The sequence below is a fragment of the Engraulis encrasicolus genome, chromosome 20 (assembly GCF_034702125.1).
Source record: "Engraulis encrasicolus isolate BLACKSEA-1 chromosome 20, IST_EnEncr_1.0, whole genome shotgun sequence".
Classification (NCBI taxonomy): Eukaryota; Metazoa; Chordata; class Actinopteri; order Clupeiformes; family Engraulidae; genus Engraulis; species Engraulis encrasicolus.
Window position 1 is genome coordinate 8,006,864 of NC_085876.1, and position 27,899 is coordinate 8,034,762.

Genomic DNA, 27,899 nt, shown 5'->3' on the forward strand with positions numbered 1-27,899 from the left:
CAGGTGGATGAAGCAGCCGGCGCACATCAGGTGGCCGTTTGTACACTGCACGCCACGCATACACCATTCACGCACATACACATGGACATGCATGTTGCGCACACGCGCACACACAAACACACACGCACACACGTGCAGGCACATACACGCACACACACACACACGCACACACAGCTTAGATGGGTTGATCAACAAGAGTTTACAAAACAAAGTGCAACTTTAAAGTGATTTAAGGTCACTGGGGCGTTTTCTCTTTCTCTTTTGAGGTGATTAGATCTACTGTGATGTTTTCAGGACTGACAACTGTCACAACAGCTAGGCTACCCCATACTTAGTGATAGCAATGCAAACTACTGTCAGTGGAAACTGAGCAATAAAAGCCTACGTTTATTTGCTATGATATTGTTGACATTTTCTTTTCAGGCGTTCTGAGTGAACTGGTTACAGGTGAGGTCGGGCATTTTATGTCACGTCACCGCACGCGCAACTATCCAAGGCGACTTGAATGACAGGGACGTTCCTCTTCACTGCCAGCAATAGTAGTACGTCACCTCTCCCGACCTCCAGTGTCCTCCTAGCCTATGGTAATAAGCTTGGCATGTTCGGGCAAGTCGGATAACTGACTGCCTGGGACAGGGCCAGTATTCTGTAAGCGTGCTAAGACAGACAGGGGGATTACGTGCCAGTCATACACTGTACCCAAAGCAAATTAGCTATGTCGGGTTAGCGTTCCGCCGCTAATTAATAACAGTTTGTTTTACCTGATAGACCGACGCCTTGGGCAGGTCTAAGCACACAGTGCAGCAGAGCACCGAGTACAGTCGCTCCTCGAGCTTGCCAGCTTCGCCCTCCTGTAGTCTGACGCGCTTCTTAGGTGGTGCGTCTGGGTCGGTGTCGGTACTGGAGGCCTCTCTTCGCAGCCCTGGCTCTTCTTGAATTCCTGGCAGTCCAGCGCCCCCTGGTCCGGCCTCAAGGCCTGCTCCCATCGCCCCGACTACGTGCCCCCCTCCGGAGGAACCTGAGGCGGCTGCTACCCCCAAATCCCCACGGTCCTCTGCCGAAGCCATTGGCGAATCTTTCGTCTTCTCCCTAGTGTCCCTTCCGGAGTGCTGGGTTAGGATTAATTACAGTCACAGATAAAAGTTCACCGTGAAGGCGCACTGCGAATTGAGCTGTTAACTAATAATATACGCAGATAGTTGTGATAATAACTAAACTAAACTAGCTCGCCAGTTAGCTAACGTTAGTGGTTCTGCAGCTAGCAAGCCAGCATACAAGAGGTCAGATCTGTGGTTGTTTACAGATCTGTTTAATGATTTTGACAGAATGGTATCCTGGTAATAACATCCTCCAGGTGCAATGGCACAGAATGAGGAGGAAACTGTGCAAACTTCGACAATAATTGCATCAGTATGTCGTCAACATTGGCGTTGTGGTTAAAACTTGGAGCTAACGTTAGTAGCAAAACAGTTCTCAAAACACTCAAGCCAGCTAGCCAATATCAGCTGTGAATGTCCTCTTAGCTAACGTTAGCTAGCTAGCTAGCTGCCAGAACAAAACAAACGACAACTGATGGATCAGCTTGATTCTGTCAACATTGTACCCCCACCGTGACAGCACAGAATCTACGGCCAAAACAATCCGTCGTCTGTGCAATGACAACTTGCAGTCCCCTGACTCTTACCGACTGTTTACGACGCCTCGCTCGAATTGTCTCAATACTCTTCTGCGGTGTTTGCAAAGAAACGTTTAGATTCTCACTGCCATGTATTTTTCTACTCTGCCCTACAGCCTTCCTTCTCCCCCTCCCCCTCAACTATCCCGACCTCTTTCGCGTCCAATCCGATGCGGTGCTACTGGCCAGTCATGTGGCCCACCGAATCACAGGTCGCATTGCTGGTAATGTTGACGGTGTTTTTAACTTGTCCTTGTGATGCTGGATATGCCTGATTTTCGGGGGGTGGGGGTGGCTGTTCACAGTTCTGTGGGTATGGTAAACTGTGCTGTTACAGACTTTCAACATGAAGTTTCTGTCACGCACGCTCAGCAGTTGAGCTTCACCAACAGTGGGTGCATTGCAACTGAAGAGGACCAACGCTGTCTGCCACATGCCGAGTTTGTGTCGTTTGGGTATGGTTACCAATCCATTTCTGGACAGGACCACGCTCGGATCGGGTGTCATTTGAAGGGACGTGGTCATTGACAGTGGCACTGAAATGACACCACAGCAGAACAGCTGCCTACTACCATCATCATGCCAAACAGTTTAGGACTGACATTGGAATGAGGAGGCTCCGTATGTCGCCCGAGGAGACTTGGCTCTAGTCTAAGGCTAATTGAATTAGGTCTATTCTTTTCTATATTGTATTATTGATCAACAATTTATGCAAAGAAAAGACAAGCACGGGACCAGCCACTGACACAAGTCACTGGACTCAGTATGTTGTCCAAGACCCCACATAGCGTTGGTCTCGCCTTATTAAAATCACTCCTTAAAATGAAATTGCATTTTTTAAATTTGATATTACATTTTACTATAATCACAGAGACCAGTTTATTTTACAACATATTTAGAGTTTCTTAAAATAAAATAAAAACCCTGTGCTTGATCAGCACATTGCAGATAACATTGTACTAAGAGCCTCTCGGGCTTTTTGATCATATGTAAAGCCACAAGCTCCTTGAAGCACATTCTCCTAATTCCATCATGTCAACACTGCGTTCAACCCTTGCCCGGTAGTAAACCTACACCCAAAACTATGCAACATTCCACAGTGTAGTATTGTTGAGATGCTGTAGGCCTCAGATGACATTAGGTCCTCAACATTTCTGGGTTTACTGGTTACAATAAAAGGCATGTCAACTTTAATAGGCTCACCTGACAATGCCTATGGATAAATAGGTCTCATGTTAAAAAAATCTTTTGGTGAGAATTTTGGAAAAATGGTGGGAAAATCCATCCATCCGTCCCTAACTAGTATGCATACCTGTGTTTGCTGTGGTTTGAGTTAGTGGTGACAGTCATATGGGTGCTGGGGGCCCTTTGGGGAAAGGTGTGGGATCTTAACATCAGCAGTACACTACTCTACGTGTTCTGTCTGTGCTAAAACCAGTCTGGCTAGAAGACTACATGGCCCTTGGGCGTCATTCAAGCTGCTTGCCTTTCACTGGATAGGAAAAAAAAAAGTTTTTTTTTTTGTTTTGTTTTTTTAGAAAGAGACTTTACTATTATTCATTTTTTTTAACATTTCAGTAGACATGTTTCAGTTTGTGATCATGGCAGTTGTGCAAAAAGGTTCTGACCAACAGCTGATAGTTTTGAGTCATAGGGTCAGGTTTTTCTGATAACGGCACATCTGTTTGACATTGTATGCCGTTATGCAACATGGAAAAAGAATGTGGAGTGAAAATGTAGTCTTTACAGCTATGTAATTGAAAGTAATTTTACTAATACAGCAACTGAAACATGTACAGACTATTTTGAATAGTAAAATATCCTTTGGTCCCTAAGGGTCTGTTTTTGAATGAAGTGCGTATTGTTAACAAACAATAAGGTCACTGGGTCATCGTTGTTTTGTATGACGTCATAAATCTGTTCTCTCTACCCAGCTCTTCCTTCTCTGACTAAGTGTACATCCTCTTGTGTTTGTGCATCACAATTACGGCATTCACTGGCCTTGTTAGACTGGCTTTTCTGCTCACACTATAATTACAGTAACACTAGCAGCAGCACCAAATCACTGCAGCCATACATTGTTATGCTTCAAAGGTGATTTTACGCACACTTGACTGTCTCTTTCATCTGCTCTGCGAGTCTTTGTCTCGAGCTTGACCTGTTTTTTGTAAGGAAGTTTAGGCCGTCTTTCTCAGTGACATCAGTGTTTTCTTGGAAAATGTCAGGAAGTGCAGCATTCTGGAAGCACATCCCTGCTGACAAGAACTCGTATTCTTATTGACAACTATTACAACTATGGCCTTTCAAATGATATGACTTAGTACCTGAATTAAATGGTCTTGTGTAGGACTATGCAAGAAAAGTGCAAGTATTTTCATTTTCAGTCTGGTGAAGATCAACGACAAACTTTTTTGCATCTACCTTGTTATCCATGGGTGGCACCAAAAGTATTTGGGTAGCAGTTGCGAATGCTAAATCATTCAGATGGTCTATGGGCAGCCTAGCAGACAGGAAATGCTGTGGGAGCCTGACAAACATTGAAATGGGTGGGGTTAGTGGACATAATATTAAGTTAAGATGTATCCCAAACAGCTTTTAACAAGGAAAACACCTACACTCACACATTGCCACCACGCATACTGTATATCGTACACAGAGCACAACAGACCAAACTTGAAAGCTGCTTTATGTCCAGATTTTTAATCCCACGTGGAAACATAAAAACACAAACATAGTTGATTGTTAATAAAGTAATTACATCAGTGAAGCCCTCCAAAAAGCACTGACTAGAATGATGGATGTAAATGCAACATGAATAGCAATTAAAGAAAAAAACAAAACTAAACAAAACACAAAAAAAGAGTTCAACAGACTTTCTCCTCCCAAAAACATTGATCAGCAATGTGCACAAAAATCATGAAACTCCCGCTAGAATATTATAATGCTTTGCTTTTCTCTTCTATACGATTATAACTCCTTCAAGCATGTTAAGGTTTTGTACTGAATTTTTTTTTCTCAATATAAAAATAAGACGCCTGCCCCAAACAAGCGCCTTTTCTAAACTTTGGATGTCAGTTAAAGACAAAGGTAGTGAGGATGGTCGGGTGAGGTGAGGTGGTGTGCGTGTATGTGTGATTGTGTGTGTGTGTGTGTTTGTGAAAGGGTGGTGTGGGTTTCAGGAATGACCATAGGGTATTTCTGAAGAAAAGATAGTAGTCAGCGCACTGACTCTCACATGCAAACAACAGAACAATAAAAAAGAAAACAACAAACAAAAGTAGGTGTGTTTTCAGAGGTATCTCCGCATAATAGAAACTCGTTTCTCGCGTTGAGTGGGTGGGTGGGGATGGGTAGTGGAATGCGTGGGACTGGGTGGGCATGGGTACCGTCTGGATTAGGTTATCAAAACAAGATAAGGGCAGTGCCATGAGTTATTTTAAGGACATACAATTAAACAGGGTTCAAGAGTGCACAAAAAAACGTAATTATTGCTGAGACAGCAGGACTGTACTGTGCGAACGTTATTTGGGCTAGTAGTCGTACAGGTGCAGATTAGGGGTGCAAAGAAAGGGGCGGTGTGTGTGTGTGTGTGTGTGTGTGTGTGGAGGGGGTGGGTGTCGATGGCAACACCACCACGTCAAGTCATTAGAGCTCTGCAAAAGTTACTGAGGCGTAACAGGAATTGGGGGTTAGAGCATAGGCCTCGGAGTGTTGTATAGGGCACGGGCTAGCTGTGTGGTATAAGGCCCAGAACATAGAGGGAACATGTGTGGTAACGTTTTTCTTTTTAAAGGGTAAGGGGGGGGGGGGTGTAAGAGACTGGTGTAAGTGCTTATTGCTGAGGGTAGTAAGGCTGTTGCTGGCCAGGTTGTTGGGGGTAAGGGTAAGGGTGGCTGGTTGGCTGGTTGGGGGCCGTCGGGTAGCCTCCCTGACCCGGGGGTGTCTGGTAGGGCATGTAGGGCATCTGGGTAGGATACTGGCCACCGTACATGTAGGGGTTGTAGCCCATGGGCATCTGGTAGTACCTGAAATGTAAAATAGAGTAGTAGAGTAACGTGCATTAATCCCAGAGGAAATTAAGGTGTCAAGTAGCATGCACAAATACACAATAGACAAGGCATTACATTACATAACGGCAATAACAAGGAGAATGCAGGTAAGCAGTGAGACATCTTCTCTCATCTGATATAAAGTTCATGCATACCTCTCTCGTCTTTGTACGTGCCCACCGTTGGCCAAGTGCTTGGGATTTTTTCCAACTGTTTAGTTCTACTTTGTGACTTTCCAAAAGCACACCAGCTGGTTTGAGGGATACTTCCAGAGCTTTATCAAACTCTTCTTTTGTAGCGAAAAGTGCTTATTGTTTCTAAAAGTGTGAGATGTTCAACAGGAACCTTTAACATTCCTCAGAACTTGTATCCTTCCAAGCATTCCCCAACACACAGGTGTGACAGTACTACCACCCTTTTAAAAGGTTAGGCAGCTTTGTGTTTTTTTTTTTTACAGACCTCACCGGGGGTGCATAATCTCAAGCGCCCAGAGACAAAAAGGTCAGACACTGCATTTGTTCGGACTGTTCACAAAACTAGCTGCTTGTAATTAGCTAGGGAAGTGTACCTAATAAGGTGGTCGTGAGTGTAGCGGCTTTTAATTACCTCAGCAACTCAACCAGACGTGAACAGGTAGGTAATTATAGAAATTACTGGTATTACGTGATCAGAAAGAACCAAGCAGAACACACGTCAGGGCTGTTTTGTGTGTGTTTTTTAAGATCTACTTGAACTGAACACCCGTTTTATTCACTCCTTTTGAAATTCAGAGGGTCACCCCTAGTTACATAGACATGCTGTGTTTGCAAGTGGCACGTCACCTCTACCGGCTGTGTTTCCCATTCACAGAAACAATACAGAGCAAGGGGCGAATCCAGAAAAGCCTGTTCCTTTGACGTAACGTGGACAAGGCGCCGGCCACTTGGATTTATGACTGCCCATAGATGTTTCTGAGGTAATGCTGAGTAGGTTTTTACCACGTGGAACAAAACTACAATTAACCTATCTATCAGCTGGTTGCTACTCTCGGATATGCACAGAGCAGGGGGGAGAGCAATCAGAGACATTGCAAGACACTTCCGCATCACAGATATGTATGAGAGGGAAAACCCTGGCGTTTGACCACAGGCCATTCTACTGGCCTATAAAGAGAGCTTGAAATAATGCATTCAATGCCAGCATGCATTCAATAATGGTGAACACAGCAATATTAATGAAATGACGATGGATTGTTTGTTTGCTTGTTTACATTTATGGCCAATTATAAATGACGATGGAAGAAGAACTTTAACTTTGAAAGTAGCATCACCCACCTCTACATACAGTATTTACATTACTATTTAGAGAGCACAGAATGTGTAGCTGGATATTTCATATGAAATATGTTGTACCAACTGTCAACAAAGAGTATTTCAAAGGCATTTTTAAGTGTGTGTGTGTGTGTGTGTGTGTGTGTGTGTGTGTGCGTGTGTGTGTGCGTGTGCGTGTGTGCGCGCGCGCGCGCGTGCGTCCTTGTCTGTGTACTATGCGTGTTTTATAAGTGTGTGCACTGAATGCATACGGGTGTCGTGTGTGTGTGTGTGTGCACTGCAAGTGTGCATTTCAGTGTACCCACGACAAATGTGCATACGTGTGTTTGTGTGTCGGCTCCTCTTTCTGTATATGACTGTGTTTGAATTTGTGCACTACCTGGATAACCTGAATTCACAAGCTACAATCCAGTGCCACGTATTCTGAATGACCTGGCTGTACCTGACCAATTGCCAATATGTGGCACAGGATTGTAGCATCTGAATCCAGGTTGCCCATTACCGGTGCACTGTATGCATACAGTGAGGAGAATAAGTATTTGATCCCTTGCTGATTTTGTTGGTTTGCCCACTAATAAAGACATGACCAGTCTTTCATGTTAATGATAATATGTATTATAATATGATGAGACAGAATATCAAAAAGAAAATCCAGAAATTAACTCTAAAGAATATATATTAATTGATTTATATTTCATTGAGGGAAATAAGTATTTGATCCCCTGCCAACCATTAAGAGTTCTGATCCCGCAGATCAAATGGCACTTCCAATCAACTTGTTATCTGAATTGAACACACCTGTTAATAGTAACCTGCACAAAAGACACATTGAATCTGCAGAATCAGTCCATAGAATCAGTCAATCAATCAAACTAAACTTGCCAACATGGGACAGACCAAAAAGCTGTCAAAGGATGTCAGGGACAAGATTTTAGAACTCAACAAGGCTGAAATGGGCTCCTATATGTAAAGGAGCAAGCTGTTGGTGCATTTCTTCCCAATTTTAGGACATACAAAATGATCATCAATCATCAATCTTAGGCCTGTCTGTGGTTCCATACAAGATTTGACCTTGTGGGAATTTAATAACCAGAAAAAAAGAGATAAAGCACCTTAAAACTGTATGGGAGGAGCTAGGAAATGATCTCAAGGCAGCTGGGACCTCAATCACCAAGAAAATTATTGGAAACACTTAATACCACAACGGATTAAAATCCTGCAGTGCATGTATGGTACCCCTGCTTCAGAAGGAACCTGTTCAGGCTCTCCTGGAGTTTGCCAATGAACATCAACTGGATTAGGATATGATTGGGAGGTGCTGGAATCAGATAACACCAAAATCAAACTGTTTGGCATTAACACAACTCGGTCTGTTTGGAGGAAGAGAAATGCTGCCTATGATCCCAAGAACAACACCTTCTCCAACATCATACATGAAAGTGGTAACATTATGTTTTGAGGTTGTTTGTCTGGCCAAGACACAGGACAACTTCACATCGTCAAGGAATGGATGAAGGGAGACATATAAACGTACAATGCTGCATGCCAACCTCTTTCCCACCACCACTAGACTGAAGGTGGGTCATGGATTGGCCTCCCAATATGATAATAATCCATAACATACAGCCCAAGCAACGAAAGAGTAGCTCAAGCAGAGGCACATTAAGGTCATGAAGTGGCCTAGACAGTTTCCAAACATTAACCCTATAATAATCCTGTGAAGGGAACAGAAGCTCCCATTTACCAAACTACAGTCATACAACTTAAATGATTTAGAGATGATTTGCAAAGAAAAGTGGACAAAAAAATCCTTTCCACAAATATATCCACAAACATTGTCATTAACTGAAAGAAACATCTGACCTCTGAATGAGAAAACAAGGGCTTTGCTACCAAGTATTTTGTCTTCTTTGACTAGAGGGCTCAAATACTTATTTTCCTCAATGGAATATAAATCAATTAAAATATATTCTTCAAAGTTATTTTCTAGATTTTCTTTTTGATATTCTGTCTCTCCATATTAGAATACATTTTATCATTAATATTATAGAATGATCATGTCTTTATTAGTGGGCAAACCAACAAAATCAGCAATGGATCAAATACTTATTCTCCTCACTGTATATGCCTACTGCACTGTATAGTATATTATGTATACTGTACATGTGTCTTACCCTGGGTATCCCTGATAGCTTGGGTATGGGGGTCCCTGTGCCTGCGATGCGCCGGGGGCCATTGGTGGTGGGTTGGTGCCGGTAGGGGGTCCGACGGCGGGGGGAGCACTGCTGGCTGGAGGGGCCCCAGGGGCTGCCTGGGGGGTGACGGCAGGGGGTGGGGGTCTGGCAGGTGGACCTTTGGCCTGAGTTGGTTGGGGCTACACACAAAATACACACAACAAAACAAGTTAAAAACAAAAGAAAGACTTTGTCCTTAGCTGTCGTTGTCTTAAATGGAATACAATACATACATACAATGAGACATACAAGACATACAATGAGACAGGGTGACACTTACACATTTACACACAAAAAATTATCTGGATCCCACCACCAATAAATATCAATAGATTTAAGCTACTTTTCCACCAAGAGGTTTTACAGAACCACCAAGTTTGGACAACACTAAGTCAACAGGCTTCCGATTTGACTGCCGTGTTGTCCGATCAACGTTGATTGACCAAGCCAACCTGTGGAGTGGTGGTGGTGGAGGTGGAGGAGGGGGTCGGGCTGGGTGGTGGGGGTCGGGCTGGTGGTGTGGCTTGGGCGTTGGGAGTTGGTTGTGGGGTCTACGGATGGACACACCAACAATTACAGTCAAAACCAAAATCATCTGAGCTGTGGTAGGAGAATCCCTCCCAGTTTTAACATGCGGTTGGTATTGCTTACTCTACCCTTGACTTGACAGTATCTGACGTACCTTTTTTTTGTTCAGCCCTTTCCAAAATCCAGGCCATTCTAATATACATTCTAACATACTCCAAATATCATCTCAACAGTAATGCAACATCTGCAGATACATTAGAACACATGTATTAAGTTTTGGGATGATATTTGTAGTATGTTAAGATGGATAAGAAATGTTAAACCTGGCAAATCACTGCAATGCCACGTCATCGGGTACTGTCAAGTCAAGAGTAGCATGATGAGCAATACATGTTTAAAGTGGCAGGAATTCTCCTTTAACCAGATCAAAATTTCATATTAAAATTGATCAACTCCTGCCATATACAGTTGTTGGTTTAACATGATATGAAACGAGATTGGACGATACCATGAACGCAGTTGAATAAAAAAAATAATAGTAATCTTAAGCCATCTGTTTTCAGTACCATGAAGTTTCAAAACTCAAACTCAAAATTCAATCTCTCAACCAGAGATCAAGTCAACATATTCATGATTTTTTTAACTGTCTGTTTGCAATCCTTGTCCGATCTCGTTTGAAGCAATGCCAAGCCAACTAGAACTGAAGCCATTTACAGTTGTGCTCAAGACTCCAACATACGGTGTCACAAACTTGGAAATTGGCACAGAAACAGTACATTCTACTCAGGTATGTCTAAGAATCCGAACACAACTGAGTAGCGGTCTTTAACTTACGAAAACAGTGCGTGGAGCTGGCGTGGGCCCACCAGGGCCGGGAGGGGGGCAAGGGCCAGTCTGGTAGGCTGGAACGTTGAATGTGGGAGCACTGGGCTCACGGGCAATGCTCTGTTGCAGCTCTCTGCAATACACAGACACAGCGTGATGTTACATTAGGCAAAGAACATGACTGATGCACTCTTAACATCTTGTGAAATTAATAGATTATTAATTATTATTGGTCTTAAAGTTAACACATACCCTTCATAGAGATATTACATATAATCAGATGAGGTGGACTGATATGATGAATCAAGATAAATGATGACTGAATGCACAAGCATAAATTATCAACAATTTGCCAAAAACAACTCCAGTCTTACTTGAGGAGCTCGTCTCGTTCCGTTTTGCGGGCGAATACAATGTCACTGCACTTATTCTGGAACTTTAGTAGGATCTCTGTCAGGTCGTTGTAAAACTGGAGACGGGTAAGAAGGGGCAAAAGGAGAGAGAAATGTGATGTGAACAGAGGAATGTGATGAACAAGAGTTTAGACAGAGAAACATTTCATTTGTATGCATGTATGTATAGTATCTGAACATTTCTGAGCAGAAGCTATGCATCCGTGTGTGTGTGTGTGTGTGTGTGTGTGTGTGTGTGTGTGTGTGTGTGTGTGTGTGTGTGTGTGTGTGTGTGTGTGTGTGTGTAAATTGTGAGAGTACAGAAATGACCATTTTGAGTGTGTGGCTCTGACTTTGTGACTGGATTTCAACCCCAGAGTCACATGCTCGCAGAGCACCAATGAAGTTTTCTTTTCAAATTTTTTCCCAGAATGTACAATTTGAGGTGTAGAAGAAGTTACTCGATGCTTTATAAAACAGTATTGGTCTTATACCATACATTTCTTTCACTAACTCCATATCTTTCCGATGGCTGAGATAAACTTTCAGAGCTGGATTCTGTTGTCTACTTTAAGAAGTGAACACATTCAAAAGGCTGCATAGTCTTCAGCTATTACCAGATTGCCATGTGTGCCAGGTGTCATTATAAAGCTTAGAATCTGCACTCTTAGAACATATGTTTAACTCAATCTGCCTACTTGTGGCCTGTTTTCTTGTGGCTGGTCACATTTACAGCTGTGTTTTATTTCGTCTCCCTTTGTGTCAAGAAGCTTTAGACACACTCCACACTCGTGTAGCTGCTGAAGTGCCTGTTTACCCGATTTCATAAACTTGTTGACTTGATTTCCTCAAAGATAAGGAAAGTAGACACCGCAAATAGGGACTTAAATAAATATAAAAACTTAATTTTACACTTCCATTACTCTTAGCTGCAGCGTTTGCTAAGTTTTATCCCAAATTTAACCTGAAAGTTTAGTTACAGTGTCGTTAGTATGAATTGCCAATCCAGCATTTACAGCTCAAATCACACTTTGTTTATCTTTCATCTGTGTTTACTATATCTGTACTGTAACAACTGGCCAGAGACAGCTAGTGGAGTCCCTACTGACCTAATTTCCTAAACTTGTTGACTTAATTGCCTGAACATGCTTCAGGAGGACAGGGGGAATGGGTCTAATTCAATTGGCTGCTACACGCAAGAATCACCACTCACTAACTTTGGCCAACAACACTACAAAACCACCATAATGGATTGGAAAGCCCCCCATGTATGTGTATGCCATGAGGACAATTTGTTGGAGTCAACATGGGCACTTATCAATAGCCTGAGGTCCTCTCCTCCATGGTACCGTGCTCTATGCACCTGGGTCAATGACATTTTAGTAGACGCACAAGTCAGGGTGGTGCAACCACAACTAACGCCACTATAGAATGGATTGAATTTTGTTCCTGTTTTTGTTTTTAGTGGATTATCTGAGACGCATATATTCATTGCAGTACATTAATAATTACCAATTACAAATTAATTTACAGGCATTCATTGTGGCTGTATCACCTGATGTCTGAGTCCAAAAAAAACCTCATTGATCCAAATCAGAACTCTGGATAGCTGGACAGCCAGTTCTCCACAACATCAGTTTCATGTGTAATCTTGTGCCTTCCTTCGGGTTACAGAGATCTCAAGGCATCGCAACCTTTTTTGAGGTTTGAGAATCACTGCAGTAATGCATGTATACCTTAGTGCCTTCCTTGAGGTTGCTGGAGATCTCTGTGTAGCTGTCGTGGGCGGCGGCCAGCTTCTTCAGCACCTCCTCTCTGGCGTCTGCCTCGGTGGTGCTCTGCTTCAGGGCCGAGAACTCCTGGTGGGAGGTCTGGAGAACAACAAGGGGGAAGAGAAGATGTGGTTACAGCAAAGGAATGGAATCATTTAATACAATTATTTTAAAAAGGGAAAAGATGTGAAAGATAAAATCCTGTCTTGGAGTGAATAAAGTGACTCGTTTACGCAACCAACCAACCAACCAACTAACCAACCAACCTATCTAGAGATCTACCTAAATGACAAGAGACATCTAAGGCTTCAGGGTCTTGGAACTCCTGATGGGAGGTCATTTACAGTAAGGGATTGTGAAATAAATCTCTAAATTATCCAATCTAAATGTCGGAAACATGTAAAGAGTGCTGTTAAGTGGTCATTTACAGTAAGGGATTGTGAAATAAATCTCTAAATTATCCAATCTAAATGTCGGAAACATGTAAAGAGTGCTGTTAAGTGGTGCTCTTCTTCAGGGTAGCGAATTCCTGAGGGGAGCAAGCATTGTGTACGGAGTTTTCTATGGTTTAATTTGTGTATCATCAGTTTAGATCTTGAGTAACCAGGGTTAAGGTTTGGGTTAAAAAGTGACATGTATGGAGAAATTTGGAAACTCATCTTTAATGAATTAATCAATGAGTGCATCAATTAATCAATTCATTAATGACAGGCCAGGTGTTTAATGAAGAAACATTTAAAGGGGGCAGTGTATGTTTGTGCTTGTTCAAAAGACAAGGAGCACAAAATATTGATGCTTGAATGGGTTTGTTTTAACACCCATGGAAAAATGAATGGCAGGCTAGGGTCACTTTTTGACTACCGGTAATCATCATGAGCATTCGATGTGAGCCCACTCACTCAAATCGTTTTGTAAAGAATCCTGAACAAGTTAACACACTGTTAACCAACTGAAATCTGGGCATGATTGGTCTATATGCAAATGAACTTCATGAAGTTGTCAAGGGGGCAAAACATGCACTCTGCATACGAATCATCAGTAATCCAATCAATAGCCTAACAATAGCAACTGCACAACAATCATTAATCCAGCATCAGATTACGTCAGTGGCTAATTCAACTGGCGTCAGATTATCACACAGAGGTTTTCATGTCATCATCTCTGTGCGAGTCAGAGAGGCATTCATTCACAGTGGTGGAGAGAGACAGATCTGCATTTGTCTAAAGACCCATTCAAACATGTGAAGTGATGTAAAGCTGAGGTCATGCAGTGTGATCCAGTCCCAGGCTCTGAACTGTGAGCTCACCTCAGCTACACACTGGGAGAAGGACACTACTACGACTACTACTACTACTAGGCCATCAAATGAGGCTATTTGCCAGGTCAGGCTATTTGCCAAGTCGGTACAGTAGCGTATCCCCAGGAGGTTTCATGGGGGAGTTTCTTAACAAGGTGGTGGTAGTACAGTAACATTGTGCTTCTACCCTGAGGCCAATTGAACAACTCCAGTGACTGCAATGGAATTAGGTCACACAAGGACTCTTACTGGAATCATCTTGTGCATTTCACTGATGAAATTTTCGTTACCACTGTGTCTTGGCGAGCCTTAACTTTTCATAAATGTCATCAATTATGCACTTTTTTCCTGTATAATACTGAAAAATACAACAAACTAGTCCTTTTCATAAATGTCTCTTCAGCTATGTATTTTTTTCTGTATAATACTGAAAAAATACTACAAAATAGTCCTTTTCACAAATGTTTCATCATTTATGTACTGTTTATGTCAAGGGTCTTTGGTCATCACCATCAGCTACCTGTGTCTAGCAGTGCTACTGTAGCTGGTATTCATTCAATAAGCCAGTTGGCACAGGTTAAACAGTTCAAGCTCAAGTGCTTTATTTGTCATAAAACACTTTACATGTAGTGAAATGAAGTTACACAAAGCCTGGTGATATGGTGCCCTTGTTTTGTCTATAACTGTATCTTAGCGAGCAAATTTTACTGGGCGCGTGCAGGCTCTTACTACACTTTTATAACTTTAGCTGTATCTTAGTGAGTGGTGCCAGTTGATATCTATTCGATATGTATAGCTGACAGGATACATGCATGTCATGGAGGAGGATGGGGCCCACAGAGCCCAGGATGTGGTGCTCCGCCCCTGTGTCCGTACCTGTATCTTGGCGAGCAGATCTTCCTGGGCGCGCAGGCTCTTCTGCACGCGCTCCGTGTGGTTGCCGTAGTGCGTGTTCAGGGCCCCGTTGCTAAGGCCCTCCTCGTTGATGGCGCCGTCCTGGGCCAGCGCCGTCAGGAAGGAGGCGGTCATGTCAAAGGTCACCGACTTGATCTCGCCCTCCAGCACCTCGCGTTCCTGCTTCACTTCGTCCAGCTGAGCCAGCTCCGCTCGCAGCACGCTCACCACCTAGTACAGAAAGAAACACGCACACGCACACACACAAGCACGGATTAGATTAGATTGCCTTTATTGATTACTATCAGTATAGTATATTTGGCCAGCTCTGTTGGCAACACACTCACTACTACCTATATATTAACAGGTGTCCTTTAACTCATTACATTACACTTTGTAAGGTACATGGTATTATTTAAGTCTTTTTTTCAAATATAGAGAAGAGAAAAGAGGAAATGACACACAGGGTAGGCTTGGACAATGACCCAGGCCAGACTCGATCCTGGGTCCTCATAGGCAGGCAAGCCCATATTTGGTGGGGTTGGCGTAGGGACACGCTACGTACCTCGCTGCCCTGTAGTGTCTTGGTGGGGTTGGCGGAGGGTATGGCTGCGTTGAGCTCGTTCTCGGGGCGGCACAGGAGGCCGATCATCTCACAGTGGGTGTTGAAGCGCTCGCGCACCACCTGGTCCGCCGACACAGCCTTGTCCAGCACATTCCTGAAGTTGCCACCCTCTGAAGGCACAAGCACACAGATAAACACACATGGACACACAGGCGCACGCACACACACGCGCGCACACACGCACACACGCACACACACACACACACACACACACACACACACACACACACACACACACACACGCACACACGCACACACACACACACACACACACACACACTTACTATATTGCCTTGTCCAGCACATTCCTGAGGTAGATTTAGATTTAGATTAGATTACCACCACTTACCACCACCATCAAATTCGAAGTATGCATTATGACTAGAAAAATTGCACTTTTCATACTCTTCTCCATGTCCGCCATTTTGAATTTCCAGACATTTTTATCAGCAAAACTTACTGTACTTGTGGTCATACTAGTAAACATTACGTTATTACTTAGTAAATGTTCATGGAAAGATCAAATTTGGAAATAGGCAGCACAGTTTCATGTGTGTGTGTGTATATTATATACCCAATCTGATGGGCCGTTCTGTGTGTGTGTGTGTGTGTGTGTGTGTGTGTGTGTGTGTGTGTGTGTGTGTGTGTGTGTGTGTGTGTGTGTGTGTGTGTGTGTGTGTGCTATATACCTGATCTGATCTGAGGGGCTTGTACAGATCTCCATAGGGCGTTTTGTGTGTGTGTGTGTGTGTGTGTGTGTGTGTGTGTGTGTGTTATATACCTGATCTGATCTGAGGGGCTTGTACAGATCTCCATAGGGCGTTTTGTGTGTGTGTGTGTGTGTGTGTGTGTGTGTGTGTGTGTGTGTGTGTGTGTGTGTGTGTGTGTGTGTGTGTATTATATACCTGCTCTGAGGGGCTTGTACAGATCTCCATAGGGCGTTTTGTGTGTGTGTGTGTGTGTGTGTGTGTGTGTGTGTGTGTGTGTGTGTGTGTGTGTGTGTGTGTGTGTGTGTGTGTGTGTGTGTGTGTGTGTGTGTGTGTGCTATATACCTGCTCTGAGGGGCTTGTAGAGATCTCCGGAGGGCGTTCTGTGCCAGCGCTGGCTGAACTTGGCCCTCAGCTCGTTGTCTGTGGTTTCCTCATCATCCAGCATCTTCAGAGACTGGAGACAAAACACGGATGGGATGGTCACACACACAGACACATTTGAGCCAGATTAGGATACACGCACGTATGCAATAACACATCCGCTTACACATATACGAACAAGCCTCCAATAAGATCAGTGAGTAAGAGGGTCCGAAGAAGAGGAAAAACTAAGGATGAGCTGGTACATCTAGATCAAAGAATATGTGGTGCAGCGAGAGAGACAGAGAGAGAGAGAGAGAGAGAGAGAGAGAGAGAGAGAGAGAGAGACAGAGAGAATTAACATGCATCCACACACGTGTTTTGCAAACCTGTCAAGAATTTGTGTGTGTGCACATGTGTGTCACCTTGACATAGGGCTGCACAATTATGTAAAAAAAATCATAATCACAATTATTTGGGTCAAAATCATAATCACGCTTATTGATTTTTGCTGATTTAAAAAATAATAATAACAATGAAATATAACTAAAAATGAATTATATATGCGATGAGCAAAAGTAAATGAATTGTAATAATTATGTAAAAGGCAATAGCATGAAACTTAGGTGAACAGATTTCTGGCCAGAAACGCCAGCCTGTCAATATGTTCTGGCTTCAAGGACGCTCTCGAAGGTCGGTCACTATTGCCACTATTATTATTATCCCGATTGAAATCATGACTATGATTATCACAATTATCACGATTTTCGATTATTTTCAATTAATTGTGCAGCCCTACTTTGTCAAGTACTTCTCTGGTGCCCCCGTGCGCACGTGTGGGCATGCGCGTGCGTCTGTGTGTTTTTATATGATTGCATCTACATGTGTGAATACTCTCTCGCTCACCTCGTCAAGTATTTCCCTGTTGCGCGTGAGCAGCTCGGGCAGGTCCTTGATGAGCTGCTCCACGCTCTGCAGGCCGCCCTGCGACATGACGCCGCGCGACTTCTCCAGGATGGACTGGGGCACCGAGTCCCCAGACAGGTCCTCCAGCGCGGCCGGCAGGTTCAGGGACGCCAGGACACTGTGGAGAGGGGAATTACGGAGAGGGAGAGGGGGATTACGGAGAGAGAAATGGATTGGTAGCCTCTTGCAGATGGGGTCGACGGCGGGCCTATATTCACCATTTGCTGAAAATACTCAACTACATCATAATAACATTGCTATGACAGTGCAGAGGTTATAACATTGGCTCTGTGCTAAATTTCAAATAGTTGGTTCAGGCATGCAAACTGGTCAGGGGTGAAAAAGGTGAGAAAGGATCTGTGCGATTCACATAAATGGCCTAGTTTTGTCTCAAAACGGCACATTTCGCTGAAAGGTGAGGAGTTTGTATGCCTAGGCATTAATTGATAACTAATGGTTAATTGGAAATGGGAAGGAAGGCCGTTGCAAAAAGGCTTTTCAAATCCCTCTGCATGTAACCGTATATGTAGTATAGTACTGATGCCAATTCATGCAACAAAAGCGTTGCTACACCCACCCTTTGACTGCCTTTCCAAGTGAATCTTCGGCCAGTCATAAAACAATAAATCCCTATGATGGTAGCTTGGGGCCTCTAGATTTCTGGACTAGAAGGTGTGCCCTTACCCGTTGCAGAGGTTGGTGGCCTCTCTCAGGCTGCCCACCAGCCTGTTCACCGTGTCAGCCTTCCTCTGATTGGACACGCTGACGGCCTGCTGGATCGCCATGGGAACCATCTTCTCAAAAAGATCTAGGATAGGAGCACAGGCGCACACATATTGTTGAAGCATCTTTTGAGCCTCAGCCATTTCTCACTTTCTGACTTGAAAAGTAATCACGCTTCAAAAAGAAAGGGAATAACGCTGGTTGATTGGACACCTGTAAAAGTCGGGCCTGAGTGGTGGTATTACGGTATGTACCTGTGAACTTCTGGCTGGGTTTTAAATAGGCCCAAATTTGTGACGTCAGTGATTAATGGTGTGACGGTGTAAACGTCTGGCCTGAGAGGTGTTCTGGACTAAGGAGTCAGCATTCCATTGTGTACCTGTAAACTTTTGTCTGAGAGGTCTGAATGGCCTACCTCTATACTTGCACTTGTACTTGTAGGACTAAACAGTTGTGAATTCATAATATCGTGTATTGCAAATTGTGAACTAAAAGAGAGATGGACTATGCACCTGTACATTTCTGGCTGAACTTCTGGCTGTGGGGGGATCTGGATGGCACCATTATGCACCTGTAAACTTCTGTGAGTAGTGTATAAGGGTATTACAGCATATACCTGCAAACATCTGGCTGAGGGGGGTATTAATATGATACAGGTACCTGTAAACTTCTGGCTGAGGGTTGTCTAGGTCATATGATTATGCACCTAAAAAGTTTGGTCTGTGTGGGGTTTGGTGGCATTATGTAAGGGATAACGGCCGACGAGGTGACCGGTTATACGAAATTAATGGCGAGGCGGCGGCTTTGAACTTTGGCGACGCGCGCAGCGCGGAGACAAAGTTGCCTCCGCCAAGCCATTAATTTCTATAACCGGTCGACCTCGAAGGCCGTTATCCCGCTTATCTGCCGTTATGGTGGGGTACTTTTTAATCTATTATTGTCTGTAAAGTTGTAGGAACCATGTTCTATCAAGATAGAATGTTGCTGTGCGGGCGTCCAACTTGACGCGCCTAGAATCTTAGTTTGGTAGCCTGCCGACGCTGTGATGATTTAATTTTCCCTTGGCCCTATACCACGGCGGGATGGAAGTTTAAAAACAAAAACTTGCGAAGCATTTCTACATGCTGAATCGACACATGTCGCATCACGCCTCTATTTCCCCCTGCTGATCATCACAGGCTACCTGTGAACTTCGTGCGTAAAAGAAAGAGAGAGAGAGAGAGAAAGAGAGATTCCCCACGCCAGGGTCATTTTTGATAACTCTCCCCTTTCCCCTTTCACACGTGTTCCTTCCCCACAAGAGGAGAGTAGCCTAATTTTAAAAAAATTGATGTTTCCAGATCAATATCAAAGGGAAGGCAGCGGGAAATAGCCTACATTTTAAAAACCATGGGAGTGGAGCAGATGACGAGGTGACTCGTTTCGATACAATTGATGGCGAGGCAGGTGCTTAGAATTTCGGTAGGCTACAGGGTATTTTTGTCATGTATTGATGGGCCTATCTGTAAATTTGTAACAAATGAATTATGCCAACTGCAGAATAATTTAGTGCGCACGTAATCAGGCGCGCCTCTATCAGATGCACATGTAGCATCAATACCATAATACCACAACATATCACAACCACAACCATAATCAATACCATAATACCACAACAACTCATCAGAAAACTGGACAAACTAGGTTTCAGCACCTCCCTCTGCAACTGGCTGCTGGACTTCCTGATGCAAAGACCACAAGCAGTACGGGTAGGGAACAACACCTCGAGCACCCTGACCCTGAGCACGGGGGCTCCGCAAGGTTGTGTTCTCAGCCCCCTGCTGTTCACGCTGCTGACACACGACTGCACAACGACCCACAGCACTAACCATCTAGTGAAGTTTGCGGATGATACAACACTGGTGGGCCTCATCACCAAGGGCGATGAGACTCACTACAGAGAAGAAGTAGACCTGCTGGCCAGATGGTGCAAAGACAACAACCTCCTGCTGAATGTCAACAAGACCAAGGAGATTGTTGTCAACTTCCAAAGGGTCCAAAAACAACTGCCACTACTGACCATCGACGGCGATGCTGTGGAGAGAGTGAGCAGCACCAAGTTCCTTGGAGTGCACATCAGCGACGACCTCTCTTGGACCACCAACACTACATCACTGGCGAAGAAGGCCCATCAGCGTCTCTACTTCCTGCGCAAACTAAAGAAGGCAAGTGCTACACCCTCCATCATGACAACATTCTACAGAGGAACCATAGAGAGCGTCGTGTCCAACTGCATCACAGTGTGGGGAGGAAGCTGCACGGAGAAAAACAGGAAGACACTCCAGCGTGTTGTGAACACAGCGAAGAAGATCATTGGAGTACCACTCCCCTCCCTGCAGGACATTTACACCACACGCCTCACCCGGAAAGCACTGATGATCATCAAAGACACAAGCCACCCTGCACACAAACTGTTCAGCCTCCTGCCCTCTGGAAAGAGGTACAGGCGCCTCCGTTCCCGTACCACCAGGCTGGCGAGCAGCACAATGCACCAAGCGATCAAGATGCTGAACACTCAACCCACTCTCCCTCCACTGTCAGCCTCTAGCCAGCAAGGCCACTGACACCCCCCCCCCCCCCCCCTATCCCCCACCACCATATCTGAGACTGAACATTCCACCTGCACTACTATACTTGTGACTGAACTTTCAACCTGCACTAACTCAAAACATGCACACACACACACACACACACACACACACACACACACACACACACACACACACACACACACACACACACACACACACACACACACACACACACACACACACACACACACACACACACTGCACTTTCTGCACTAAACCCAAACATACACACACTGACACACACACACACACACACACACACACACACACACACAGACACACGAACACACACACAAGACGCACACCGCACCTTCTACCTGCACTAAACACATACACACACATACACACACACACACACACACACACACACACACTGCTGCTGGTGTACTTGACAGACCTTTTTAATATTTATTTTTCTTCAAAATGCTACTATTATGTCCCGTGTACATCAAGCGCTACCAACGCGACCGGGTAGCTGGGGTAGTTGAAGAAGTTTCGCCATGAATTCGTTTTATTCGCTCTGGACGCTGCACTGACATGTTTGATTCAGCTAATCACATAACGGCTCTGTCTTGACAGCCTGGGACATTCCTCGATATGAACGTTCCGATTGGTTTTCGCCGAACAGCGTCATAGCGAATTCGCTTAAGATTAGCTTGAGTTTAATCGTCAAAAGTCGCCCTGGTCGCTCAAGAAGCTTCGCCCCTGGCGAATTCGCTCCGGTAGCGCTGGTCGCGCACCCTCCATAGAGAATGAATGACTTCCGTCGCTTCATTCGCGTTGGTCGCTCCCGATGTACACGGGGCATTACCATGTCAGAACGCTATAAAGGACTTTTTTTAGGAAAAGCACAAAAGCACAACAAATACCTCTTAATGTATGTCCTCTACAAGTCTTCTGTTGTCCAGTCTTGCACTTTAAATGTCTGTATGAGCACTGTCTATGTCCATACTGTCTTAAGTCCATGTATAAGTACTGTCTATGTCTATACTGTCTATGTCCTTACCTAGATTAGTCTATGTCTGTATGGGAAAGCAAGAAATGTAATTTCAAATTCTTTGTATGACCAGTGCATGTAAAGAAATTGACAATAAAACCTACTTGACTTGACTTGACTTGATGTAGTAGAACTTTTAGGGCGACAGACTTGACAACCAAATGCGATAGAACTGACGACTGGCTCTTGGCTTGACAACCAAATGCGATAGAATTAACGACTGACTCTTGACTTGATAAACAAATGCGATAGAACTGACGACTGGCTTTTGGCCATAGCAACCTACAGTTTAGAATTAGTAACCTAACTTAGTCGCACGTTTGACGCCTGACAGGTTATAGGGAATTAGTTGCAACCCCATCAGCCAATCAGAAAAGAGGATTCAGTTGCGTAGGCAGATAACTACCTGTAAGCGTGAAGGGTGTCTGGGTAATAGTATTATTTACCCGTAAACATCTGGTCCAGGGGATTATGTACCTTTATTATATGGTTGTGACGTCATCGGTCGAATGCTCCATTCATTTCAACGGGGCTCCCCAACGTTCGCACGTCTGTTATTTTTCGATAACGGACGGGTTGGTCTATAACAGACCGCTGTCAATGGCAACACGACTTTTCACTGCTAAAGCGACTTTTCAACAAGACTCTAATCAGCTGCTGTGATAGACAACACCTGCTGTTGTCCTGGCTACCTAGCTGTTGCCGAGCGGTGTTCCACAACGGCACTGTTTTGTTTTGCGCAGCAACAATCTTTTGACATAACTTCACATTAAATAGGCCTAAAGAAATGTCCCCGCCATGTGTGAATCATTTAAGTATATCCATATAATAAGCGGGTTAACTTTCGGCGAGTCGGTCGCTTTGTGGAATAGCAGCACTTCAGAGACTCCACGTCGGGGTCTAAAGATTCTCTCTGTCGTGCTGCTATTCCACGGTAGCGACCTTCTCGCCGAACGTTAACCCTTACGTAATCTTGTGGTTGAGGGGGTATTATACACCTGTAAACTTCTAGTTTAGGGGTGTCTGGATGGCGGTACAATGTGGCTTATGGTGTTATGACAGTATGTACCTGTAAACTTCCATCTGAGAGGGGTCTATATGGCGGTATTATGTGGCGTACAGTGTTATTACAGTATGTACGATGTACCTGTGAACTTCTGGCTGAGAGGGGTCTGTATGGCGGTACTATGTAGCTTATGGTGTTATTACAGTATGTACCTGTGAACTTCTGGCTGAGAGGGGTCTGGATGGCGGTTGCCTTGACAAGCGTTGCCTTGCCGATGCTGTCCAGGTCTTTGACCTCGGGGACGCGGTCGTGGTAGATGAAGTCGTTGTCCTTCTTGGCGGCCGCCAGGGCCTTGCTGATGCGGTCCGACAGGTCCTTCACGTTCACATACTCGTCGTAGCGCGATGCCACGGTTTTTGTCAGCTCGGTTGCGTGCTAAAGAAATGCGGGATGAGTGTTACCACTTTTCGAGTAGGTTACGCCAAATGGATGCTACATGAATGGCAAATAAGCTCTCAATGTCTTTTGATCAATTCAGGCGGGAAAGTTCTTCCATGACGTGATCATATTATATAACGAAGAAATATTCTGTATCGATGAGAGTTGGACAACTCCACATCAATTGTACTCAATTTAGTTTATTTCTCCCCACATTCATTCCATGTAAATATTGCCAATGGTGAGATTGGGTAAACATGTCTTTTAAAAAAAGCTCAAAGCATTAGCCATAACCATCCACCTGCACAAACCCCACTTGGAGGTGGGCAGATTTTCTTTCTCTTCCTCCCCCGCCAACCGGTCAAATGCTGGTGAAAATTCAGTTTGGCTGGTAGGAAAAAAAAACTAACTAGCCACTTTGTGAGTGTGTGTTTGACTAGTAAGATTAACATCTACTAGCCATTTTGGCTGGTGGTGAAAAACAGTTAATTTACAGCCCTATATATCTCACACACTCTGCCTCACACTATACGCCTTGCCTGGTTACCATCAGACCTAATCACAAGACGATTGTCTTTCAGATCGGAACGATTGTGTAGAACTAAAAGGCAGTATGAGAGTTCCCAGGCTACTATACACAATCCTTACATGTACTTCCTCATCCGTGCGGCCCACTTCCCTTCCCGTACCTGTAGGCGTGCGATCTCCTCTCCAAAGCGCTTCTTCTGGTTGGCCAGGGTGGCCTGGTGCAGCTCGGCGGTGGCCTGCATCATGCAGTGCTTGGCGGCCAGGACGGGCAGCACCTCCTGGAAATAAAAATACTGACCAGGGAGGGCAACCACGGGCAACACAAACACCACACCACCACCACGCCAACGCCATGGCAACGCCACGCCAGTCACCACGACGACAACAACAACAACACAACAAGCAAGCAAACAGGCAAGCATAGCATATGGCCAGGCCAGGGCAAGTCAGCCAGCCAACCAGCCAGGCAGGCAGGCAGGCAGGCAGGCAGGCAGGGGTGGCAATCGCAGCAATCACAAGAGGGGGGGACCACAAACACACAAGCACAACACAGCACACAGGCATAGCACACAGCACGTCACAGGCACAGCACGGGGGTGACAGGAAGAGAGAAGAGAACAAGAGAAATCAGAGCCAAACCCCTTCACTTTCATGCGCATGCCTTAACCAAGTCCAGTACACCCCCCACCCCCAGCCACCCACATACAACTCAACCACCCCACTTTCATTCATCTGTTCATGTGTCCATTCATCCATCTATCCATCCATCCATCCATCCATCCCGGACCACCCCTCTTTAAAAACCACAGACACTTATACACACAGTCATGAATCAAGTCTACTTTTTTTAACTGGATGTGCCTATAGATCCAGTCGGCATGTCTGTCCCGCCCAGTGAAGCTGCCCATTTTCCCCTTGTGTTTACTCCACCCTCTGGGCGGACCAGACGTTTTCCTCTCCGTATACTCCGCCTGCTGGTCGCACGGTGCCAATCACTGCCAGCGGAAATAGAGGGGAAAACTAGCAGCTTGGCTGGGCGCACCAGACTGGATCTATTGTCAGTGGTTTATGGTGATTCTGGTTGGTCCCCCGGGTTAGGCAATCTCAAAAAGGGAAGTGTGTCCAGTACGTGTTTGTGTGGTAATGTAGATGGCTGCATGTGACTAGTGTTTGTATGATGCGAGTTTGTGTAGCAAGTGTTTGGTGAGGCTGTTTGGTGAGGCTGTTGTGCGTGTGATTGTGTTTTTTATATGACAGTATGATATGAGTGTGTAGGTGGTGGTGGTGTGTGTTTGTGTGGCAAATCTGCGGTAGTGCTGATAGGTGTGAGTGTGATTGCCAATGTGGTATGATTGAGTTAATTCTTAGTGTGTGCGTGTGTGCGTGTGCGCGTGTGTATGTGTGATAATCATTTATGCGGTGCTACGGTGTGGTGTGGTAGTGTTTGAGATTAGTGTTTCTGGTGTAGAAGCACTTGTGATGGTATATGTGGAGTGGAAGCGCTTGTGATGGTGTATTACGTGTTGTGATTGTGTGGCGGTGGTTTGCGATTATGATACTTATGAGTGTGCGACTGCATGCATGCGTGGGCCCACTGTGCAAGGAGAGGGTGTTGCAGAGTACGAACCTTGGGCAGATTCTCTTTGTACTGGCACTGCTTGAAAGCGTCGCCATAGAAATCTGCAGCCTGCATCGCCAGCTTTGCAATGATGGCGTCCTTCATTCTATCTACAAAGACAAACATTACAAAGACCACAAAATCATTATGATTATCGTCATTGTAATTATTATGCTACATTGTATGATAGTGATAATGTTGTTCTTATAAAAATGACTGTAATACTGAAAATGACTGTAAAAACTGTAATTGAATGGGTATTACTGGTCAATGGGTATTATCTTACTGGTGAAACATAGTCATCAACATAGTTGGTCAACATTTACTTCCCATTCATGTTCAACTTCATTCAGCGATCCAAAAAATTTGCAATTTTAAGTGATGTTTCACAAAATCTGATTTTGTTGCCTTTACAAGTTGCCATGACAAATGGTCAGATAAGAATGAGACTCTTGAGACAACCCCACTGACAAGTTAGTTGCAAAGTCTGTGGTGAAATCCATGTGGTTAACCATTGGCCTGTTCGCCATTGTGCTTAACGGAAGCACCGCCTCCAGTGGTGCTGTATGTGATGTACAGACAGCACAATATGTCACAGGCCACATTTTATGTTAAAGGAGTTATCCAGAGTCGAATGCATACTGGGCTGTTTTTTTTCAAGAATTATTTGGGGGGCGTTCAAGCTTTATTAGCTTTTACGAGATAGGACAGTGAAGGTAGTGACTGGAAGCGAGTCAGCCGTGGTCAGCCATGCAGTAGGTGAGTCCCATACCGTTAGCGCCACGGCAGGGCCTATTGGGCTGTTTTTTTTGCATGTTTGGGAATAAATAAGATCACCAGAGAACAAACTCACATCAATCGGATGTATTTGGAGAAAGTTGCTTGACTATTCATTCTCAAAACATGCAAAATACAGCCCAATATGCTTACGACTCCTTTAAGAGACACACTAAACCTGCAACTGACCACCAGATGACATGCGCGTGTCCTTACTGCGGTCTGCATTTCTCACGACAGAAGCTACACTGATGAATCATTAATAAGGCTGTGTGGTCTTGAGAGACCAGGCTGTCCCAATGCCATGTGTTGCGTTACGTCATACATGTCTGTAGGTTGTGCAGTCATGGTGACAAAACATTTGTCTCATCTCCATCACTCTGATCTGTTCATTCCTTTTTTTCTGTACTTGCCACATTTACACATTTATTTAAAAAATACTTAATTAATTAATAGTTAAATAGCATACGAGTGATTCTCTAATTCCCCTACACTTTTAAGTCCGTGGATTTTATTTGGCAATTCCACTAACTATTAACTGCATCCAATGATGTTTTGGACATTAGAAAACATTTATCTTTCATATAATACAGAAAGTGTAGACATAGCATTATTTCCCTCAGCAAGAATGAATATTTAATACTGGTTTTGGGCGTTTTCATGCCGTCCTGTTTTCCAAATGTCAGATTCAGTCTTCATATTAGCATGTAAAGAAACTTGTTTTGCCCAAGACGATTGCAAATGTTGATTCACAGTAATCATCACAATATGACAAAAGACCAGACCAGAAAGACCACTGTCCTTTCCATTATACATGAAATTTGCCATTTTGTGTGTGTCCACGAAAACTGTGTTAACCGTGTCACGGTCTGAAACCTCCTCCATAAATCAGTAATGGTTTGGTCTTAGGCCATACGAATAACATCACGTGATGTCATAACCTCTTTGGCAGGATACGGGAAGACTTTTTGGTAAATTTTGAGCTCCATCCCTCCATAATTTAATCCATTCTTTTTCATGTTCTCATAGCGGGAAAATTGCCTGTCAACTGTGTTATCAACATATTCATAAGAATCTGAATTAGAAATCACATGTAGAAAAACACAGATTAAGCATACAGATACATGAATTGATTAAGGTGTTGTGGTGGAACTTCTGAGGTCCTCAGTTAGCACAACACCATAAAAATGGCTGAAATGTCAACGGTGTTACCGTCAATGGTGTTACAATTAAGTATGACAGTCAGGGTTGCCAGATGAGGCTGATGATTTCCAGCCCAAAAAATGATCAAAATCCGCCCTAAAAACCCGCCCAATTCTATTGATTTATATGGCAGTGGGAAGGTTTTTCTGATAGATGCCATTTTTACCCGCACACGGCCATCCTAAACAGCCCAATTGGGCGGGAACCAGCCCAATCTGGCAACACTGATGACAGTTGAGGAGGAGTATGTTTTTGCCAATTTATATCCATATTGACAGACAAACAAACAAAATAATTTTTGTTCTAGGGAGATGGGTTTGTCTGCTCTGTTTTTTTCTCCTA

The 27,899-nt window shown here is 44.2% G+C and overlaps 2 protein-coding genes across 5 annotated transcripts in view; both read right to left on the bottom strand.

Annotated features, from left to right (window-relative positions):
- Positions 1–1,867, bottom strand: part of zftraf1 (zinc finger TRAF-type containing 1) — a 10,082-nt gene extending 8,215 nt beyond the window's left edge. The window contains exons 1-3 of one of the 2 annotated variants that reach the window (XM_063185318.1): positions 1,685–1,867; positions 762–1,109; positions 1–45 (exon numbers count right to left, since the gene is read on the bottom strand). The exon at positions 1–45 is cut by the window's left edge and continues 194 nt beyond it. In XM_063185318.1, the coding sequence (XP_063041388.1) occupies positions 1–45; positions 762–1,067 (351 nt within the window). In that variant the 5' untranslated portion in view covers positions 1,068–1,109; positions 1,685–1,867. Of the gene's footprint in view, positions 658–761; positions 1,110–1,684 lie in introns of those variants that run through there. The other variant, XM_063185319.1, reaches the window with a different exon arrangement.
- A 2,489-nt stretch (positions 1,868–4,356) lies between these two features.
- The window catches only part of pdcd6ip (programmed cell death 6 interacting protein), a 33,409-nt gene continuing 9,866 nt past the window's right edge, over positions 4,357–27,899 (bottom strand). Inside the window, exons 6-19 of one of the 3 annotated variants that reach the window (XM_063185321.1) lie at positions 25,587–25,687; positions 24,121–24,237; positions 23,206–23,428; positions 18,322–18,445; positions 17,578–17,755; positions 16,654–16,765; positions 15,542–15,711; positions 14,959–15,207; positions 12,750–12,884; positions 10,996–11,090; positions 10,631–10,754; positions 9,721–9,819; positions 9,209–9,408; positions 4,357–5,700 (exon numbers count right to left, since the gene is read on the bottom strand). In XM_063185321.1, the coding sequence (XP_063041391.1) occupies positions 5,508–5,700; positions 9,209–9,408; positions 9,721–9,819; positions 10,631–10,754; positions 10,996–11,090; positions 12,750–12,884; positions 14,959–15,207; positions 15,542–15,711; positions 16,654–16,765; positions 17,578–17,755; positions 18,322–18,445; positions 23,206–23,428; positions 24,121–24,237; positions 25,587–25,687 (2,120 nt within the window). In that variant the 3' untranslated portion in view covers positions 4,357–5,507. Of the gene's footprint in view, positions 5,701–9,208; positions 9,409–9,720; positions 9,820–10,630; positions 10,755–10,995; positions 11,091–12,749; positions 12,885–14,958; positions 15,208–15,541; positions 15,712–16,653; positions 16,766–17,577; positions 17,756–18,321; positions 18,446–23,205; positions 23,429–24,120; positions 24,253–25,586; positions 25,688–27,899 lie in introns of all 3 variants that reach the window. The other 2 variants (XM_063185320.1, XM_063185322.1) reach the window with 2 other exon arrangements.